Source organism: Athene noctua, chromosome 2 (genome assembly GCF_965140245.1).
Source record: "Athene noctua chromosome 2, bAthNoc1.hap1.1, whole genome shotgun sequence".
NCBI lineage: Eukaryota > Metazoa > Chordata > Aves > Strigiformes > Strigidae > Athene > Athene noctua.
Window position 1 is genome coordinate 131478700 of NC_134038.1, and position 22691 is coordinate 131501390.

Consider the following 22691-nt stretch of genomic DNA (forward strand, 5'->3'; position numbering starts at 1 on the left):
CCCCCCGGGCCGCCTCCCCGCCCCTCCCGCCGCTGCCACATCCCACTTCCCTCCGCCCGCCCCCCCACCCCCGACGGCCGGCCCGCCCCGCCGCACGGCGCCGCGCTCTCATTGGCTGAGAACCGAGAGCGACGGCGCCTCTGGGCAATGGAGCCTGAGCTGGCGCGGCGGCGGCGCCCAATGGTAGCGCTCGGCTGTCGCCCCTGCCCGTCGCGGCCGGGCGCCGGGGCTGCGCGGTGCCATTCGGCGGCAGGGCGGCGCGGAGAGCGGATGGTGCTGGCCGCGGCTCCCGGGCGCTGGCGGGGGCAGGAGCAGGAGCTGGCTGCGAGCGCCTCCCCCCCTCCCTATCCCACCCCCTCCGGCTGCGTGCGCCCTCGTCGCGCCCCGCCGCTGACCGCCCTGAGCCGGCAGCGCTGTACGATGTGAGCGGCCGCGGGGCTCGGCAGCGCCCCCGGTGCCCACGACGCTGGGGCGGGCAGCGATGGCCAGAGCCTGGCGTGGGAGCAGCCGCCGTCGCCGATAGGAAGCGCCGGGGCAGCTGGGCAGGCGGCGGGGAGATTCCCTCGGGCCGTGAAGCGCTTGTCCCGCCCCGCCCCCTCCCTCCTTCCTCCTCCCCCCTCCTCCTCCTCCTTCCCTTCCTCCCCCCCCCCCCCCCTCGCCCCCCTCCCGGCCGGTGCATGCGGGGTGCCGGGGGCCGAGCTCGGGCGCCCCGCAGCCGCCGGAGCGAGTGACCCGCCGGGTCGTGCGCATCCCCGCCATGTCCTCCTCGTCCAGCTCCTCGCAGACCCCCCCGTCCCACCACCAGCCCCCGCCGCAGAGGATGAGGCGCGGCGCCGCCGGGTCCCCCACTGCCGCCGGCGGCACGGCCGGGGGCCCCGGTAACGGCGCCGGGGGAGGCGCAGCGGGGACCAGCCGGCTGCTCCAGCCCATCCGGGCGACCGTCCCGTACCAGCTCCTGCGGGGCAACCAGCACAGCCCGACCCGCTCCCCTTCCGCCTCGGTGGGCAGCAACACCGGGCCGGGGGGCGGCGGCGGGGGTCGCGGCGGAGGCAGCCCGCCGCCGCCCAGCGCGACGCCGCCGCTGGCGGCGGGAGGCGGCGCGGCGGAGCCGGGCCGGGTGAAGGGCAGGCAGCGGCGCTCGCCGGAGAGCGGCGGCAGCAGGAGGAGCAGCTCACCTGAGAGACGGAGCCCCAGCTCCCCGGTGTACAGAGGTAAAGCACCGGCACAAAGCCGGCGTCCCGCTTCCCTGCCCCCCGGGGGTGCTGGCCGGGCGGGGGCCGCCCTGCCTCCGGGCACCCCTGGCCTCAGCTCCCGGGGGTACGGGGCGCGCCCTTATCCCCCACCCCCCGGCCCGGCGGGAGCGCCCCCACCGGGGTCTTAGAGGGCGGCTTGGGGGGGGGGGGGCGATGATGAGCCCTAAAACACCCTCCCCAGCCCCAAGTGGGCAGGTGCCGTGCGCGGTTTGCCCTGCTAGGAGGGCAGCGCGGCGGCGGAAAGCACCTCGTCCCACTGGGGGGGGGGGGGCGACCGCTTAAATGTCATCCTCCTCCTCCTTGGGCGGCGTGGAGATCCAGCTTGGGAAAACCAGCCCTGTTCTCCCCCCGCGTCGCCGGCCTGGGGAGGAAGTGCCTCCCCGGCGGAGCGGGGACGAGCCCCGCCGCCCGCTCGGGGGGCCGCCGGCGGTCACCCCGCCCCAGCCCGGCCCCTCCGCGGAGGGGAGCGGGCAGAGGCTCCGGCGGCAGCGCTGCTCTCCTGGCGCCTGCCGGCACGGGCTCGGGCAGTGCATGTGTGTGACAGAGCGACGAGGCTAAAATTAACTCGCTTCCCTGTCTACAGGTGTAATTATTTCGTAGGGGTTGTAAATGGGTTAGATGTGTATCTGGGGTGTCACAACCCAATTCTTAAGTGTGTGTTAAAACCAAGCCTTGAACGCTCTTCCTTTTGCAGAGCTTGGTTTCTTAAAGACTTGCATTTTGGTGACATCCTAAGTTAAAATATGTAACGTTTTCAAGCACAGACTCAAACAAAAAGCAAATGTTCATACTGACATGCTTGAAAACAAATGACAGTCAGTCTCCTTGCGGTATTTCATACTGAATCCCTGAGACCGTAAAAAACCCTAAAAACCCGCCAAACCCTGATGTGGCCAAAATGGGCCTGTAAAGTTTAAAATGTGAAATTGATTGCCGGCAAGTCCAACTTAACCTGCGTCAGGTTGTTTGTTAAATTACTGAATCTGTTAAAGTGTCAGTGGCCATCTTACCCCCCCTTCCCCCATCACTTTAGCAGTTGAATGAATCAGACTAAATGCACTTTTTATGTTATCCTGCTGTAGCTATCAGGTATCACACATCATCTCTTTCTGGGAACATTTTATGTGGTTCAATACCCCTTGCTTGTTCTGTCCCTTCCTTAAGTCTTGCTGTGTTTCATTTCTGTGGCAAATTGGTCTGTGTTGGTTGCCAACGTCTTTTGTAGCAGTGGAATCTGTTACCTTCTCCCCACCCCCCCTTTCAGTTTTAACGTGTAGTAAAACCTTACAATCTGTAGTATTTGTAACTTCGGCAAACCTGTCATCAGAATGGTCCTAGGACATGGGCAGCATTCTGCAAACGAGCAGAACGTTGCTGCCAGTTACGCATGGAGTTAATTTACCCTGTACAATATTTGTGCTTATGCAGATGACCAAATTGGTCGTGTTATAATCTGAATGGAGATACTTCATAATTGTTTCTCAAAAATATCATCTATTTATGCAGAAGTTTTTGCATGCTTGAAAATGGAACTGAGCTTCAGGGTTTTGCTTCGTTCAAGCACTATTTAAAATTTTAAAGATCCTATTTTTCCCACTGTATGAAATACTAAATGCAGATTTCCTTTTTTCCTCCTTTAACCTTTGGAAAATGCTAATGGAAGCTAGGCAAAACAAAAATATCAGTGCATGCGAATAGGGATGATGCTGATGATGAATACTGAAATTATTTAATTATGGGAACCCAGAGCAAAACATCGTAGTGGTGCAGTGTATAAAGGTCTGTGCTTAAGGTGTATTGAAGAGGGTGGAATGTGGGCAGTTACCTGCAAGCAAGGAAAAATACTGCAAAGCTGTGAAGTATTTCATTATTACATATGAATTTTTTGTTGGAGGGGAAATTTTAATTTTAGAAAGTGGTTTCAGTTGTCTTCATCTGTGGGCTATTTTAGCCTTAATAAATCAGACTGTAAATCAGTACTGAATGACTTTTCCGTCATTAAACTTGTTTGAGCTTGCCTCACGGTGAACCATGTTAGCAGCATACATGGCTTGATTTGGTTTAATGAGTGCAATGTATAAAATCATAAATGGTCCATCAAGAAATGCGCCCTGTAATCTGTATGCGCTGCAAGGAATTTGTTCCCCCTCCTCCAGGTCAAGCCAGCTGCTGCTGCAGAAGCTGACATCCTCTAGCAAATCCTGAATGAATGAATGAAAACAACGTGATCGCCCTAATAATGACCACAATTGCACACGTCAACAGCTTTATTTTACTGAAATACAGGCACCATTTTCTAGCAGGCAAGGGTAATAAGATACCCTATTTCTTCAGTCTTGCAAATGAAAAAAGGTTATCCAACAACCCCCCCTCCTCAAAACCTAGAACTGTTTTTAAACAATTTAGAATATAGTTGCACGCCACGGGGCAGGATTTTGTCTTTTGTTTCTCTGCTTGTTCTCAGCATTTTAGTACGTGATGTATGGATACTAGAAATGATGTTTGTAGTCTATATGGTGATAGTAGTGTAGAGAAAATTGATTGCTCAACTGGAGGACTGCTGCAGTAATAATGGAGGACTTGGGGAGGGGGGGGAATGTTCTGTTTTCAAACACGGACCATCTTGCTGCAGCTTGTTAAACGATTGCTACTCCAGGTATTTATAGTTGTTATCAGTATGCAAGTCGTGGGGAAGCGACTTGATTTAAGTTTTTTTTGTCAGTTTTTCAAAACCATTTCCCACTGCTGTAAAATGTGAGCTTAGGCTCTAGGTATAATCCTGTTGTTTTTCTCACCAGTGCAGGAGACCTGTTTGTCTTTGGCTCTGCAGCCTGACTTGAATTGTTTCACGAATGTGCTCGTGCTGGAGACTGTTTATGATTCTGATGGATAGATGTTTTTCTCTTAAGACACCTACCCCTTCCCCACCTCCTTTCAGCCTTTTCCAGGGTAGATTCCTTGAATTGGCAAACCTACTAAGCCGTTTTGTTGTGGATATTTTAGTGATTTGGCAGAGGTTCTTTTTATAAAGGAAATTTCTGGGCAAACACTCCAGCTTTGAGCCTCTACAGGTCAGAGCAACTACCGTTGCAGGCGTTGACATCACTACTACATGAATGAAAGCAGCGTGCTCTGTTCCTTCTCCCACCATCATCTTTTCTCTCCCTTTCTAGGATGCCATGGAAGTTTTTGTTTTGCAGCAAAACCTTATGTGTTTAGAACCGAAACTTTAAGAATTTGGTGATAATTTCTTCAGGCAAATTTGGGGATTTGTAGTTGTTAGGAAACCATTGATGCCAGTATTTGTATTTGGTTAGTATCGATACTGAATGGATGAGAAATCATAAATGCTATATACTAATTTCAGGGTGCTAAAAAAGAGGGGGGGAAAAACTTAATGATAGGATAAACCTGCAGTATGTGAGTCTACTCCTCTCCTTCTTTAAACATGTTTATTCCTTACTAGTAGATACATTTTTGTATCCTGTATTCATGCTTTGGAGAGTTGGCAACGTAAAAAGTGTCTGCTTGAATAAAGCAACACATGGTTTTCTTAGAGGAAATGTCTGATACATCTCTGATCGCATAAATGTAATGTCAACAGAATGTGAAGCTGGGTGGTTTGTGACAAAGGACATTCCAATAATAATAATAAAAAAAAACCCCTTGCACAGGTCAAACAAATGATGTTTCTTGCTTGTGAACACTAACTTTTTACAGAAAAAAAAAAAGTTGTTTTCTTTCTTTCCTTACTTGGATAAAATCAGTAGTTTCTGTTACTGTGTAAGGTAGCTTGTATAAATATGAGAGCCAGTTTCGTGTTTAGTTTGGTTTTTTTCACAAGGTATGTGATGTTTTGTATACAAGGAGAGTGGAAATGACTTCTGTATGATTCAGGCTCAATATTGCTTTCATCAAATGCTTTGATTTGTTTAGTGCTAACTCTGGTGGTACTGTAATATTACGCTTCATATTTTTCTTTCGCTTATATAGTGTATAGTAAAAACTTTGTTTCCATATCAAATTTGGGAGGCAAAGGTTAGTTTTAAGGACATTTGAAGAATATTGTAATCAGTTTGTCTCTTAACGGTTCCCAATATCTTTTACTTTCCAAAATAACTCCTGAAGCATTGCCAACATTAAGAAGAGAAATGAATTACAAAAGATGGAAAACAACCGCTTAACCTAGTTCTAAGTAATAAGTATGTATATCTGCTGTTATGCTACTAGATAGAAGGCTAGTGGAGTAAGTAGTAGAGCAAGACGGACAATATTGCTGATCGCTAGATTTGTAAGGGATATCAGTATTTTAAAAAATTCAGACTTCAAAAGGCAGAACTATTTTAATATCCTGGATTCGAGCCATCCAGCATTTTGGCATCATAAGCATTTATACTAGAGATCAAGAAGATCTTTCCTTTATTTCTAACAAATGTAGGTAAGGAAGTAATTTTTGTGACGTTTCCTATTTCCTGATGCCTGAATAACAGCAGTGTTCCCATCATTGTATGGCCAAAACAGTTTTGCTCCAGCTTTATCCCTCTCTCTTCCCAAAATAGCTTTAATTGGAATATAATATGGTGAAATAAAAGACACTGGCTAAATTTGAACCAGTTGTCTTGAACTCAAAGGCTTTTTAGTTACATGTTTTAACATCACTTTAAATGAGAATGGTATACTAGATGTCCTTAAATACATTTCATAAGACAAATTGAACTACTTTCAGGTGTTAAAACAACAGCAGAAAAGAAAACAGAAATGTATTTTTTCCACTGAACTTGGATGGTATTATAGCAAGGCATTAGCTATTAAGAAAGCACCCCCCTAGCCCATGGAAAAAAAACCCCTTATAAAGTATATGTATGTATCTATTTTAAGGTCATTGCTTGACCTTTAATTCTTGTTCTTTGGACATAAGCAAGTATTAGTGTGTTACATATGGCCAAACTGAAGTTACTTGCAAACATTAATGCATAGTAAACCAGTGGCTAATACTGAAATCTGGTTTCTGAAATTCATGATTCCTGTGTTTTCTCCAAAGGAGGTTCTTAAATGTATCTTAAAATGCAGGGAGGGTAGATTAAGGGAGCATATCTTAAAATCTTCCCAAAAAGTCAGTGTTTGCCAATATAGACTGACACGAGTTGTTGGGCTTTGCTATATTGATAAAATTCACAGTGGAAAGCTAGTTATTTTTAAAATTAGGTTTATGCTACTATTCTAGATATCTTGAAAAAAAAGATAACATAAAGTAATTCTGAAATGTCAGATCAACCTGGACTTGAAAGCAATAGCTGTAATAATGCAAAACCTATTGGAAATAAAGTATATGCTCCTCAGTGTTTCAGTTTAAGTGAGTATTTGAAATACTTTTTATGGGACTTCATCAGTTGAGTAATTATCTTCATCTGAAGAAGGTAAGAGTGGTTTTTTTTTTTTCCCCACAGTGAAAAATGAATGCTCCTGTGTAAATTGGTTGGCAGTATCTTCAGCAGAGAAAACCATTGCCAACACTTGACACAGTAGTTCTCCATGGATTTAGCATATGTTCAGGATAAGTTGTTAATATAGTAGGGTTTAAACATCTTGTATTGATTTTAAAAAAGGACCCAGTAGTAAAAATACATAACTGGAAAATTTTGCTCAAGACTTGAGATAGTTAATTGTGTTGATGATGATCATCATACTTTAAAGTTAATATTTAAATGCATTGAGTTCTTTCTCTTTCAACACTGCCTCCCATGTAAACCTGTAGTGCCTAAACAATGACTTAAGGCATTTTCAGGCAAGTAGAATAGCATTTATATCTCTTCATTAGAAGGGTAGAATCCACAGTAACTTGTCACAGAATCCTAGAATTATTTGGGTTGGAAGGGACCTTTAAAGATGATCCAGTTCCACCCCCCCCTGCCATGGGCAGGGACACCTCCCACTAGACCAGGTTGCTCAAAGCCCCGTCCAACCTGGCCTGGAACACTGCCAGGGAGGGGGCAGCCACAGCTCCTCTGGGCAAACTGTTCCACTGTTTCACCACCCTCACAGAAAATAATTTCTTCCTTGTATCTAATCTAAACCTGCCTTTTTTCAGTTTAAAACTGTTACCCCTTGTCTTATCACTATCCTGCCTGATAGAGTCCCTCCCCATCTTTCCTGTAGGCCCTATTTGAATACTGGAAGGCCGCTATCAGGTCTTCTCGGAGCCTTCTCTTCTCCAGGCTGAACAACCCCAACTCCCTTAGTCTGTCCTTACAGGAGGGGTGCTCCAGCCCCCTGATCATCTTCGTGGCCTCCTCTGGACCTGCTCAAGCAGGTTCTTCTTATGCTGGGGGCCCCAGAGCTGCACACAGTACTGCAGGTGGGGTCTCCCAAGAGCAGAGTAGGGGAGGAGAATCCCCTCCCTTGACCTGCTGGTCATGCCTCTCTTGATTCATCCCAGGACACAGTTGGCTTTTTGGGATGTGAGCCCACATTGCTAGCTCATAGTCAGTTTTCCATCTGCCAGTACTCACAAGTCCTTCGCCACAGGGCTGCTCTCAGTTCATTCATTGCCCAGCCTGTATTTGTGCTTGGGATTGCCCTGACCCATGGCAGGACCTTGTACTTGGCCTTTTTAACTTCATGAGGTTCACATGGTCCCACCTCTCCAGCCTGTCCAGGTCCCTCTGGATGGCACATCCCTTCCCTCCAGCGTGTTGACGCACCACACAGCTTGGTGTCATCGGCAAGCTTGCTGAGGGTACACTTGATCGCTCAGAGTGTCCATGTCTCCAACAAAGATATTAAACCGGCAGTCAGTCTGAGATTATCCCCTTTTCCTTCATGTCACCATTTTTAAGGTGTGGGCAATTGCACAATTAAGAGAATCGGAGATTAGAGTGAAGGAAATGGGGCATTTTACTTAATAATCCAATTCTTACATTTTGAGTGTGAATTTGCTTCTTCCCAAAAACTAGACTCTTCTTCAATTATGTTTTATTTTTTCCCTTCCTGATTTGACTCAGGTTCACCACTACTAATTTGTTTTATGACTATTTTTGAATTGGAAATTAAATCCTAAAGCTTGAAAATAGCTGATGGGTACTGAAAGGGATCACAATTTGAGACTCCTGCAGTATGGATGCCACACAGAGTATCATGATACCGTGTGTAATATCAATCCTTTTGAATGGCAAGTCAGTCTCTCCAACTCTTTATTTTTCCAAAGCTCAGTTCTCATCCATGGTTGAAACAAATACATATTCTCTAGGGAACCCTTTCCTGCTATCCTATTTGTGTGAATATGGATTTAGGACCAGACCCTGACATGGTCCCTTTGCACTGTCTGGTGATGACTCTGCTCAGACTATGTGTTCTCTTGTTAGTAAGAAGGCATGTCGCTACTGGAAGTTGTATCTTGGGCAAGGAAACCCAGCCAGGCCAAGTGGGGCTATGCTGGGGAGTGCCCTCAGCCTGCTGTCTCTGGCCTTCTAATGCTACCTATCTCCTGGTCCTTTAATTTCTTTTCTGCACCTTCCCTTCTCCTTTGGTATCTGCACTACTTCTTATTAGCTGCTGTATCCTACCAAACTATTGACTATCCCCCTATTAAAAACCGATTAATTTCCTCTTGATGGGGAGGAACCAGGTGTGGGTCTCTACACTCAAGCAATAACTGTTTTCTGCATAAACAATTTTTAAATAGGAATTAATCTAACCAGTTGGTGTTGGGTCAATAGAAAATGCTTTTGATGGAAAGTTTTCATTTTTTGTAGTCGTAGATCTCTTAATTAGCTTTCCGTATTAGATATTGCTGCTTTGCAGGATAATATATACTTCCCAGTAGGTCAGAAAATGTTACAAGCTTGGGTTTTGAAACTTTAATGCAAAGATAGCATATTGGTTAGACCTTCTTATTTACTGTGTGTCCTAACAAGAAATGATGACACAGGTGTTGGTGTTTATAAGGATTTAACTTTCACTGCTGTTAGTGTTAAATTGAAGAGCAGCAGTTTGCAATGGATATTCTCGGAACTGAATACAAATGAGTGATTAAGAACACTGGTTCTTACATGCCACTTGTTTGCACAACATTTTTTAAAAAACTTTTAAAACTAGTTTTACCCAAACTGCACATCTCGTTTCCTCATTAGGAGGAATGTGTCTCGTATTTTGCTCATAAGAATGGTGACTAAGAACAGTACGATAGCAGTTCTGTCATGGTTTTTGAATAATCTAAAATCCACTGTAGAGTATTTTCTTCTCACCCTGCCTTGAGATAGTCTAAACTGGAATTGAAGTGTCCCATTCCTTGAGCGGTGCAAGTCACCTGTTTGAAGAAGGTTAGCTTCATCCTCCTTTCCTGCACTCTCACCACCAGGCATTAAGCGAAGAGATTAGTAGTAGACACACTTCTGACTTTCAGGAATCAACACTTATATCTAACTAGCTTGACTGATCATTGCAAGATCACTGGCATTCATACTACAAACTTGAAGCTCATTTCTGTAGCTGTATGAATTTTAATATTGTTTTAGTAAATAGGTGTCTTTTGGAAACATTTTCTGTAACTAACTGCTTGCTTATGAACTGATTAAAGGTATGGCAAAATGGGTATTGTTATATTGTGTGCCTTTTAATTTCTGGCGTTTTGATGTACAGTGCCTGTTCTAGAGTTCTGATAGAAATACTTGGTTGGCTAACTAGATTACTTGTATATCAACATTTTTTTAAAAGGCTTCATAGTTAGAAAAATCTATACATTTTAATATAGGTGCTTCGGCTGCAGTACTAGGGAAAAAAAATCAACACTTTCATGATTTGTTGACATCTCTCATCAGTTGAAAACCAAACTGTGATTTGGAAATAATGTGTTCTTACTAGAAAACAAATTATGGTTATTCAAATACTTGATCGCTAGCTAATTCTGTTAATCCTAGTCTGCAGACATTAGCCTGTAAATACAAAACCCGCTTCTTCAAAGTATGACATGAAGTCTGCCTTTGGCTGTTTGAGAGCAGATTAGCTAAGCGTAGGTATAAATGCCCAGGTTTGTGAACATACGGTGTCCAGGGATACCAGTAGAATTGCTTTCATTAGATGAAGCACTGCACCCATGCTGGATCAGAAATGTTGCTGAATAAACCTTGAAAACTGCACTGTTGTTCCCAGAACTCAGGCCACTGAGACACACAGCATGGAGGAGCCAGTGAGTGGCTCTACAAAACTTACAGGTCTCTCTAGGTATTTAGTACCGTCTCATTACTACTCCCGCACATCACAGCAGAGCTCATTAGCCCAATAGGTCTAGAAGATGCTGATGATTGTAGCAGGTATCAGTGTGGTGTGGTCTGTGCTCTGAAAGGATTTGGTGAGTGCAGTTCTCACATACAGGCCTCAGCGTAAATTCAGCTCCACATGTCAGCTAATCAGTCTTTCTGGAGCCTGGAGCCCTGGAAAACACATTGCAAAACCCAAGTGGCTTTGCAGTGTTGACTCTATGCAGTTAGGTGTTACATCTCCATATCCAGTATGTCATATATTGTTCAAAATCTTTCTGTTATACGTGAGATCTTAACTTTCTATTTTTCAAAGTAACGGAGAGTTGACTGCTTACTAAAAATTAAACCCAGATTTTTGCTGAGTGTCCCGGAACAGACTTTGAACAGTGTGACTGTAAAAATACCAGCTAACTGCTGAAGAATGCAGAATAAGACTTAGCTTTACACAGTAGCTGGGAAGCTTCCAGGTTAAAGAAGCAGCTCTTCACAGAAGTAAATTTCTGTTCAAGGTCTTAAAATTTTCATTCTTAACTGATAGCTGTGTTTGCTTAATTTTGGCAGTTGATAGTGGAATACCCTTACACATCTTTTCTCTCATACTCCGATTTCTCAGTTATTTCACCTTCAGTGACTCCTTTGTTGTACCTGATACCCTGCCCTGAATAATCATCTTTGCAATGCTTTCTTCCCCCACAAAGAAACCATAAAATACATTTGAAATACTTGGTGTTCTATTCAAGGGGAACAAGAAAAACTTTTAATCTGGAAGAGAAAAATTTCTCACGGGCAAAAATGTAATTAACTCATGCATGTTTAAAAGTAATGTGTATTTGAAAAACATCCATACAAGGAAATGACCAGAGGCACATATTCATCTTAGGAGGTTGTCAGTACTGAGGATCCTAATAACCTTTGGGCATTACTGTAGAAACAGAGACTCATGCTTTCAAACCAGGTTGTGAAGTATGCAGTCCATATATTGTTTAAAATACTAATTCTATGAAACTGTTGTATACATCTACCTTAATTTCTTCTAAGGAAGGAACTAGGCTATTAGGATGATTTTATGGTGATCTCATGATCTTATTTAGTGGTGTGTGTAACCTTTAATATGAAGTTGGAGTGTGCAGGGAGATCTTTTGATTGCAAGAATTTTAGTAGGAACTCAGTTTGGCTGCATTGGAAGTAGGAATTACCAAGTCTGACAACTCAAAATCTGGGAGAAGCAGAAAAAATGGGTGTGCTGGAACTACATACAATGAATGTTAGATGTTTCCTAGGTGGGCCTTTTTTAATCATGCAATTTTACATGCATATACAGCAAAACAAAAAAAATCCTACATAGGTATTTTAAAATTCATAAATCTGGAGTAAAGTTTCAGATTTCAGAATGAAATAGTTTGACAGTTTGGCTAAACAGGGTTGCTCTGACTTGAATACAGAGAGAATCTGTTTTAATGAAAAATGTTAACACTATTGGGATCTTTCAAACATCAGAAAAACTCAAGGACGTCATCTGATTGCATGGACACTTATACTCTGAAAGGCTGCTAGGAATAAGCAGAGAGCCTGCAAGAAACAGCAGGGAGAACTGAGGAAAGAATGTCACATTATCAATCAAAAAGTGAGTCTTAGCTGAGAATTGTTAAAACCTGAACAGACTTGGACTTTGCATGCTTTAAGACACACAGTAGTACATGCAAGTAGAAAAATAAGAAAAATACAGTTACAGGCGTTTGGTACTAAGAAAAATGAGATTAAGGATGAGCTGAGACTGATTTGCTGGAATTTATGGTTTCAAAATCAACTCCAGGGAATAGTAGCAAAAATTTCAGAGGAAACGGCACAGATATTTATTCAATGCCTTGTGCTCACCAGGATGAGGTATAAGAAATCAACTTTCAATAAGGACAGTGATTTTTAACCCAGGAAAATGGAGGGGAAAAAAAAAAAAAAGAGGGTCATTCAGAATTAGTAATTACCAAAACTATGATATAATACAGATTGTATATTTTAATAAAACAATTCATTGATCTCCACTGCAGGATTCTAGAAAAGCCTATTCAGAAGTTCACACTTACCTTCAAGTTTCTAAGGCAATATTCTGAATAGGAGCTGACACCATTTGAGGATACCTGAGTATAGGAGATACGATGTTTTTAAAATGTGAAAAATGTTGAGTCCAGCTCTAAAACCTAGAGATCTGTTGGTCTAACTTTCAACTATAGATGAAGCTTTAGAAGAAATTCTAAGGGATGGTGGAAAGGAGGGAGAAATGTTAAAGTGCAAAATGAGCTTTCCAGATTGTGTCACGCTAACCTGGTGGTTTTGATAAGAGAACTGATTTTCTAGACGGGAAGTAGATCTTATCTGCTTAGGCAAATTTTAAAATTAGGATGATGAAACTGTTGATGAATTCTGAGAGGTTTAATTAGTACACAGGAAGATTATGCAAGAAGAGTTGAGGGACCTTGGGAATTGAAATAATAATTTTAAAAAGTGAGATTTAAAAGTAAAAAATGGAGGTTTGTGTATGTGAGGTTGTACTTGAGCAGAGTATCTTTTCCTCTAAGGGGGAGCATATGATTTGAAAATGCTGGAGGGTGGAGTTGGGTGATGGTGGGATCTCTAAACTGCCAACATGAAGTGACTGAGACAGTACTGGGCACAGGTCTTGCACAAATGAGCAACCTGCCACACAGGGGCCTGCTGAGACATCGTGTGGGATGCTATGCAGAATTTCGGCGCTCCACAAGTTAAGAAAGGTAAAATCAAACTGGAGCAGACTCAGAGAAGGACTACTCGGTTAGTTTAACCATGCAGTGATTAAAAAAAAATCTACTCTTAATAAAAACACAGTTGTTTTTTCTGAATCCAAGTGAGTGGGGAAGGGAATGGAGAAGTGGGAGGGAAGAGCTGTAAGTTAGTGTACATGAACGGGTGGATTGGTTTAACAATGTCAGTGTTTATGTGGAAAACTATAAGAAGGCCTGAAACCATCGGGGAAAAAAAAAAAATCTTCCTGGATCATTTTTCCAGTAGGAATCATGGGGGCGAAGGAAGACTGAGGACTGAGTTTGTAATCTGTTTTTAAGTGATTGTGTGTGTTTTGTCAATGACAGTTGAGAACTGGGCTCCTGATTTAGGGATTTGTTTCTATGACTTAACTGATAATGAAAAGATAATTTATTTAATCAGCAAAGTTGGGCAGCCTGATTTAGGCAATCAGTTTTAATCTGCGTTTAAGTTTCTATGTTTCAGTATTTTTTTCAGAAAAATACTGTTGTTTTCTAGAATTGTATTCTAATTAGCTGTAGTTAGAAGAATGCTTTCTATCTCTAATCATTGGTGATCATTGTGATGGCATTGTATAGCCTACCATGCATTGATTACGGTTTTTTGTGTATTTTGATTGTGAAAACAGTGAATCATGTGTTCATATTTTTTAAGGTTTTTTTATTCACAGTTATGTCCAGCTGCATTTTGATGGAAAGTGGGGTACAAACCCTTCACTTTTCTACATTTTGTTAAATTGTAGGTATTATTATAACAACAACAACAAAAAAATCCCTTCAGAGTCATCGCTTATTTAATAAAGGTGGTATTATCTTTAGTTACTGAATTAACTTCATATGTTTATAATTTCCTTCAAGATTTTAATTATTAATACACTGGAAGAAAAAAATCAACCAGCTTTAGTGCTCTTTTTGTTTCCCAACTCATTTCTCAGTATTGGGTCAATTTATCATTCAACAGATCTAAATTAATGAACTAAAATGAAGAAAATTCAGTGTATGTGTGGAAATGCACAACAGTCAATGGTTGGTTGTGTGTTTCAGTGTGCTCTTTTTCCCCAAGTATTTAGCCGCTGAGCTCAAATCAATTTTGTTTTAACTTTTTAAAGTAGGAACATTTTTTAGATACTTTATTAAATGATACTAAGTTTAGGTATTTATATAGCATTTGAGTTTGAAGTAATAACCTTACAAAGAAAAAGATATTCTAAAGATGGTAGATACATAAAAATTTGAAAGGTTTGGAATTAGTGTTTTACTTACCTGGTGTCCTGTTAGATTCAAGTATGTTACATCTGTTGAACAAAGCAGGCTTTTGTGATACTAAATGCTTTGTCTTTTGTGTACAGGTCCTATACATGCCAGCAGTAATCTTTGTTACAAGAATAAGTTAGCTTTAGAGGGCTGGAACTTTCTTCCTTATAGCTTGTTTACTTTTCTTACTGAGATTAGAGCGTGCTTTCTATGCTTGATCTCTAAGGATAATGTTGATTTTAAACAGGCGAGTTTTGCTGTGAACAAAATCTGACTCTGACAGATATGCATAGTCACATTTTACTTGAACTGTGGTTGGGTGGAATAAGGACATGAGGCAGACCATGTTCCAACATACTTGCATAGGCAACCAAGATTTTGAGAGGCAACTGTAGGTCCAATGAAATTTGTATGCCTGCAGATTCATCCATTTGTCCCTCTTTCTTCCATGTATCTGTAGCCTAGGTCTGAGCACTGTGCCTTCCTGTGCAGTTAGGTGAGGAGATCTGTATGTCCTTCAAGAGTCATGCATCAGATCTCCCCGGTGAAAGGAAATGCCTTGATCCACCTGCTGGATTCGGTGACTAATCAGAAGACCTCTTCCCTTTCTACGTTGCTTAGTCATGGCTATAAAAGATAACTCAATATGGTTGATTCCTATAACCCTTAGTTTGAGTCTTTGTCTATAATTTTCCTTTGAAAGAGCAAGCTGATTTTGTTTTAGTTTTACAGTGTAGGCGAGCTCATGTATTGATTGACTTGCTGTTTGATGCAGTTCAGTTTAAATCCTCGTAAGCCTTGTCAGGTACAAAACCGAATTTGCTGACTACCCAACTGTAAAATGACCTATGTGGAAGAGACTGGTTCCCCTCTTCCCCCCTCCATGCCCCCCACCCCCCTTCCTCCATGAAGAATCTTGGATGTAGAAGACAGATAATTCATTGACCCGGATCTTTCAAAAGATCTCAGATCTCATCAAGTGAACTTCTTTCTGATAGTTCAGTTTGGTTGTTGGAATCTTCATTAGATTATGGTGCTGTTCTGTGCCCTTTTTTTGGTCGGTTCCATGTAATTGATAATGAGAAGAAATTAGAGTGGATTGTGTCAGTCTGTTTAAAGTAGTTACTTCAGAATGTCACCCCCCTTCATTTTCAGTCATTTTCTGTCTTGGTTTCTTAAAAGAGAAACCCAGGAATAATTTCTGAAGTTGATACAACTAAATCAAAACCAGTGTGGTGCACATAATGAAGACAGGTGTTTTACAGAGCTGAATTTGCAGTATTTTTAGAGATGTGTCAAAAGATAACTTAAAATGACCATCTCTTATTATAACCTCTTAGAAATATCCTTTTGGTAGCAAAACACTCCACTGCATTTTAAATGCTTGAAAAAAACCTGGTATTTTGCTTTGTTTTAATCTATTAAAGATATTAAACTGTTTAATTTAAAATTATAGAAGGAAGACTGCAATAACTTCATAATTTTTTCTGTTAATTTGCATATTAGGGTGTTGTGTTTTTTAAGCTGGTATTTAAAATCCTGTTTTTTGTTATTTTGTAGGAACAGTACGTGGCAAACAGTATGTTCTTTGTTGTTCTGCATGGTTAATATAATCGTTCAGCCAGTTTGCAGATTGGGTCAGAAACAAGTCCATCAGTCACTGACAATTGGGTAATGTCTTTTGATCCAATAAAAAATAAAATAAAACTTCTAGGGACCCCAAATCCCTTGTTAATCTTTTTCTTGAGAGTTTTTTGGCTCCAGTTACAAGGGAAAAGCCTTCTTGAGAATGAAGATTGAAGTATTTCTTTGGAGGGGCCTCTGAATCCCCATTCTTCAATATTTTTCCTCGCAAATTCATACACACAAATTCTCCAAATAAACATGCACTTCTTTGTCCATCTACTGTGAGAGATTGAAAGAGTTAATGCCTCAAATGTGGCTGCGTAGTGAGGTGAGCCACAGGTTGGGGGGGGGATGATGCATGGGCAGCAGGTGGGAGCAGAGTGTGCTGGAGGGCCTGTGGTTCTGTGTTGCTGGTCAAAACAACTTGCAAACTTTCTGTGGGAAAGGGACTTCACAACCATAAGCAGTGGTGCCTGTGCAGAAGATTGAGAGTTACATAAGCTGAAGAGGTGTTTGAGAACCACCTAAGTCCTCAAGGGTCGTGACTGTGTGAACCAAGTAATTAGCATACAGAGTGAGACTAGAGGCAGAGCCTAGCACCCAAATACCGTCCCCCCCTTGCCTCATATGTAAATGAGCACAAAAGGACCTGCCCCCTCCCACCTCACATACAAATGAGCCACTATTTAAGGAACAGTAAGCTGTATCTCAGTGTGCACCCGCCAGTATCACTGACAAGACCAGAAGCTGGACCAGAGATGTCACTGGAACCCAGGGTGGTAATCTGGATCTATCCTCTAGCTCTATTTATCTCTCTGTCCCATTCTTACATGTTAGTGGCAGTTCAGCCCTTTTAAAAATAACAGGGTTTACTAACCACTGTTGAAAACTGTTTACAGAGCTTCAATGGGGTTTAATTAACTTTAAAAGGTTTAATTAGTTTCTATTAAAATAGAGCTTCTGCTGTTAATAAATTTTTCAATCAATTGTTTAGTATTATTTCACCTTAATTTAGCCTAAGGGTATCTCGAATATTGGGGTGGGCTGTGCAGCATGGCCCTCTCTGGCAATAATTGGTCTACCTATTAAGAGGTAAGTCCAGCTGCCCCTAGCCCCTCTAATCTTTGAGGACCAGCTAGAACTCAAGGGGATTAATCGCTTGCCAAATGAATTCATCACCTTGAATGCAACATCTACCCTACATAGTTGGATCAGGAAAGACTAATCAAATACATGTTCAGAAATAAGTACAGTAGCACTATATATGTAATTTAAAAAACAACAAAAAAGCCAAAAAAACCCCTTCACCAGACTCTTCAAAGACTTTTCCTCCTCTTCTATCTGAAAGTCTACTTTTGTAGTACTCAAGGAATCATTGTCCAAAGGAAGCAAGATAGAGGTATCCCTTTTCATGCCTGTAGAAGGCATAACAGAAGAGGGGACTTTTGACTAGACTTGTGTGGGGCGGTCATCAGCAGCCACTGCTGTGGTAACCATACCTAAGTGTTGCACCATCATTCTTAGTAGTTGCTGTGGGTCACCATTCCCTAAAATTTAGCTTTTCATTTCTGTGGTATGATTTCCCGTGCTGCGTTCCCACGTACTTCATTATTTAAGAGGCATTCACACAGGCACTTCTGATTCACTGGTTTTGTAGACTGCTGTAAATTTGTTGTCATGTCTAGTAGGAATGCCCTAGAAATATCTGATGTGTTATCCTTTGTATCTTTTGTATATATATATATGTAAATATCCTTTGTAATGTGATATATGTGTATATCTCTACATCTCCTTTGAGCCAGAATAGTTGAACTCTGACTTTGAAGCTGTTGAAAAGAGTCTTGAGCAGGCTAGGATATCTATCACAGTGAGTCCTTCCAAAGACAAAAATATTTTTGGAGAAAATTCTTTTGAAGTTAGTATTCATTTCCTAGGAAGTCTGAAATTCTTAAGGAATAGTTGAGACCTAAGCATGGGGCTCATTTCACTAGTAGCTCTGAAGGTGAAACAAAAGGTTCTGCAATGTTAGCAACAGGACAGAAGAGAAACAACATTTCATGAAACTTTATTGTGGAATTTAGTACTGATACGGTGTAGTGTCATGACTTGTCTATCTTGGGTAAATAGTTTAACTTACAGATGAACTTTGAAAAAAAAATCAAGATATTGCTGCAAGAATGTTGTCTAGCCTTTTGGCAGGAGAGTGTCACAGCTGATATCGATAATGAGATAACAATACTTCTAGTTTTAGGAAAGTAAGAATTTTATTTTTATTTCATGTTTTTCACCCAACTTGAGAAGAATATGTGACATCTGAGAAGTTCTTAGGATAATTTTAGTCTTTTTAAGCTGGATATATCCATGCAAGGATGTGAGTGGAAAAGTTTTGGCCAAATTTGAACTGCATCTGCTAACTGCTGAAAGAGAAATGGGAAGAAAAGATGCTGACAGATGAGCTCTGGTAGATTTTAGCTGGAGCAGTTTTTATAATCGTACCAATGCTAGCTGTCAGTCTTGCTTTTCTGTTGCAGGTGATTTTCCTCATTGCATGCATGGCAGAAAGCCTTATTTAAGATAAAATGGACTGCGAACATGACTTTGAGATAATGTGCAGGTTAACTGCCTGTGTGTTGGATGGAAAGGAAAACTCTTCATTTTAGAGCTGTAGCAGATGGTTTTATTTGAGCCCCATGTCCCTTTCAAAAGAGTTGTCATGTGTTAGTCTCTTACTAAATTACATTTTGCTGGCAGAGAAATTGAAACCTTTTTTCAGTCAGTCTAGGTGGTATAACTAGAATTCTTTTAGCTCTCAATGCAGCATGCAGAACCATAATTTCATGATTTTGTGCCGTTTATTTTAGTTGATTCCTGCTGGGAGGTAAGATACTACCAGCTGTAGTATTCAGGTGGACCCTTGTGTCATTTCATGTAACTGTCATCACTAGAAATGCGTAGCAATAGCCCTTAAATACATGCTGTTAAAACTTGTGGCATATTTTAAATAACGCATGAGATATTTTGCCTTCCTATGAGAATACATATTGCTTTTGTAATTTCTAGCTAACTTTTTCAGGTAACATTATGCTGCTTAAGTGCTGCGTTCCTTAGATTACTTGTTCTGGAGGTAGAGCTGAGCTCCTTGTGAGATAAGCCACACATCACTGAGGAAGACAACGGAATCATTCTGACTTACCACTGCAGTAAAACCTATTCATACACTCAGATATTGTCAGATGAGGTATGGTCTGAAACATGAGTAAAATCAGTCTGTAATTTTAGAAATTTCTGAATATTGATGAAGCCTTTCTGAATGATGAAATCTGTTGGCTAACTTCAGGAGCTGTTCAAGTGCTTCAGATATCAGATGGTACTTGCAGTGGGTTTTTTTCTTTTTTGCTTCTATGAGAAAACTGAAGCATGAGGTTTGTGTCCGGAAAAAGTGATTTGGACTGGAGAAGGATATTCATTGTAGGAGTGTCAAAATCCCATTGGTAATGAAAGTTTGGGGAGAAGTGAAAGTTCTGTATTAGCTCCCTGGAGTAGCAGGAAGCCAGACTTAAAATGAGTTGAGAAAAGCAAAATTAAGAAAGAAATTCTGAGAGTAGTTTTCATGTTTAGAAAACAATTTGAACTGATCAGTGCCACCACTGTTGTGGTCCAGTTCAACAGCTCTCTGCAGCATCCTCTCATCTTTAAGTACGTTACTGTATAGGACAGTTTGTCAAATGATAATTTGAGGAAGTTACTTCAAATTTCATGCTTACAGATCCCTCTTCCTTTATTTGTTATGATCTAGGGTTATATCATAAAAGGGTGAGAGGTGAAATTGTTACTGAACAGACCTCAGCACTGCTGCAGCAGCCCAGTTGTTCCTTCTGGCTTGCCTGTGGTTGTTTCTGCCCATTATATTATGCCAACTCTGCCTGTAATGGGGAAAATTGTGTATTTATGACTTTTCGGGGGTACATTTTAGGTTTTTTTCTTTTATTTGGTGAATCACTTCGCTAGGTGGGTTCACACATCTGTGCATGCCATCTCAAAGTAGATGGAAGGAGGGCAGACAAAAATGGACTAGGGCTGGCATTAAATAAGTGTGAATTTGGATTGGTTTATGTGGTTGAGAAGTGGTTTGTTTCCTGTAATCCAAAGAAATACTGAAGAGCAGAAGGGACTTAGGAGACTGCATCTTGAACTTTCCTTCTCCTGGCGTTAGGGTCTGACAGTGTCCTGCAGTCTGCTTCCAAGATTACCATGGAAAAATATAAATGTAGTAACTTTTGGTGGTGTTTGTTTCTGTTCAGTTGTAATGGAATTATGGGAGTTATTAGTTTTGGGATTGCTGTTGCCTTTCCTCTGGGTCTAGAACAAGGCACAGACCTTAGTTCATTCTGTGGTTCTATATATTTTATTTGTGTCTTTGGGGCTTTTGTTTTCTTGTTTGTTTGTTTGTTGTTGTTTGGTTTTTTTCCAGCAAGATTTTCTAAATGTAAAGTTTGCAAAGGTACTCTTAGTCCTTATTTCCTCATCTTCAGACACGGTCTTGTGAGTTTGTCTTTGCATGGTCTCTTAAGTTGTTTTAAAAGGTTTTTTTACAACGCACTAAACTATTTTACATATTTAACAAATCCCTGATAGTTTTTTTCATGTAATATGTATCCAATGCACAGAGCTTTTGGAGGAATTTTCAAAACTCAGGCTAACTAAGAGAGAAGCATAGTGCCATAGCATGACAGTGAATGTTGGAAGAATGCTTTGTAGTTATGCACCCTTTAGGTACGCTTGTGTTTCAGAGCAAATGTAAATACTGGTTTCATGTTTAAAATTTGTCACCTTTACTTTGGATTTCAGGCTTCTTTACTTTTAATAGTTCAAAAATCTTTTTTAAAATGCAAAAATTTGTAACAACAGGAATCCTGTGAGGATAGATCAGTTTGAAATTCTAGGAATTTGATTTATAGATGAGGCAGTCTTTGTATAATTATATTATACAAAGGCAGCATGACATACTATGATGCTTCCAATTCATCGCGTTATTTAGAACTCTTCACCTAAAATGAGTAGCTAATTAAGTATTTCAGCAGCTCTACATTTTTCTAAAATGGTCTGATTTAACATTATGTTCATGTATCAAACTACAAGCGTGCGAGCTATATCCTAATCATTGTGCTGAATGCTATATAAACATTGACGATGTAGTCTGCCTTCTGAGATCCAGTGATTTCGGGTGATATACAATAGAGCAAATGCATGTGTAGGTCAGTGGCCATGTTTGGGCTCAGAAGTGTGCTGGCAGGTCTGCTCTCAAGCACTGAGCAGTCAGTAGGGTTTTGGTGGGTCAGATCGTCCATAGCATGTGAGTAACTTGAAAGTAATCTCACTTGCTAACTTCTTTTAGTAGGGGTGAGCAAAATAGATGGTAGGTGTAACGTAGGGCTTAGGTTGTTTTATAGGAAGTCTAGAAAACAAGTATATGAAGTAATTTTGCCTAAAGGACAAAGCAAGATGATCCAGAGAGCATGCTGTAAAACTCTGTTCTTTCCCACATCAATTTCATGAATCACTCTACTCTGCTTTCCAAATGAAATGCAGGAAAAAGTGTTCCATGATCTAGGTGTATGGAGAGAGAGGTGCAGGGAGGAGTCAAAGATCGTAGGCGCTGTGATGAGTGAAGACAAACATGGTAGCTGCTTTGATCTGAGCTGTGTCAAAGGGAAATACACAGTCACATGCTTTCAGCTCGCTAAGGCCTGTATTGGGATCTTGTAAATTATATGGAATGACGTACGCAAGAGCAAGAAATCAGATATGCATCTTCTTAAGAATCATAATTTTTTGTCATGATTTGTGTTCTAATCTTTAGAAGGCTAAGGAAGCTGACTTAAAAAGAAAAAAGAAAAAGAAAGTAGCCCGATACTGATACTATATTTTATATTTCTGTATATCTGGCTTTCCTGAGTTGCATCATTGCTATATTTAAATTTGCTTGATATTTTTTGTTGATGAAAATATATTGCATAAGTAGCCCATTTCTTTGCAGCTATGAACACTTTTAAGTGTTGTTGTTTTTTTAACTGTTAAGTTTTCCCTTTTGTGTTTTTTTTTTTTTTTTTTTCTCCTTTGTCTGATGTTACTTGCTTTGATGTGATGGCATTCTTTTCAGCTTGGCATTTAGACAAAGGTTTTTGATGTTCTTGCCATTGTGTGTCATAGCTAGCTTTTAACATTTCACATCAAATTTAGCCTGACTTTTTTGTTGATTTTGTTCTGGTTTTCTACAGTGGACAGGCCAAAATCCCAGCAAATCAGAACTTCTGGTACCATAAGGCGAACTTCTTCTTTGGACACAATAACAGGACCTTACCTCACAGGACAGTGGCCACGTGATCCCCACGTACACTACCCTTCATGTATGAAAGATAAATCTACTCAGGTAAAAGCTGTAAAACAAGACAACAGAGATGTTTCGTATAATTGATGTCTTCCTGATAATACTTTTATCACCTGAT

At 41.2% G+C, this 22691-nt stretch overlaps 1 protein-coding gene across 4 annotated transcripts in view; it reads left to right on the forward strand.

Moving 5' to 3' along the window:
• Positions 1–254: 254 nt before the first annotated feature.
• GLCCI1 (glucocorticoid induced 1) overlaps positions 255–22691 on the forward strand; it is a 57223-nt gene continuing 34786 nt past the window's right edge. For all 4 annotated transcript variants that reach the window (XM_074900332.1, XM_074900333.1, XM_074900334.1 and 1 more), the window contains exons 1-2: positions 255–1211; positions 22464–22615. In XM_074900332.1, the coding sequence (XP_074756433.1) occupies positions 758–1211; positions 22464–22615 (606 nt within the window). In that variant the 5' untranslated portion in view covers positions 255–757. The remainder of the gene's footprint in view (positions 1212–22463; positions 22616–22691) is intronic.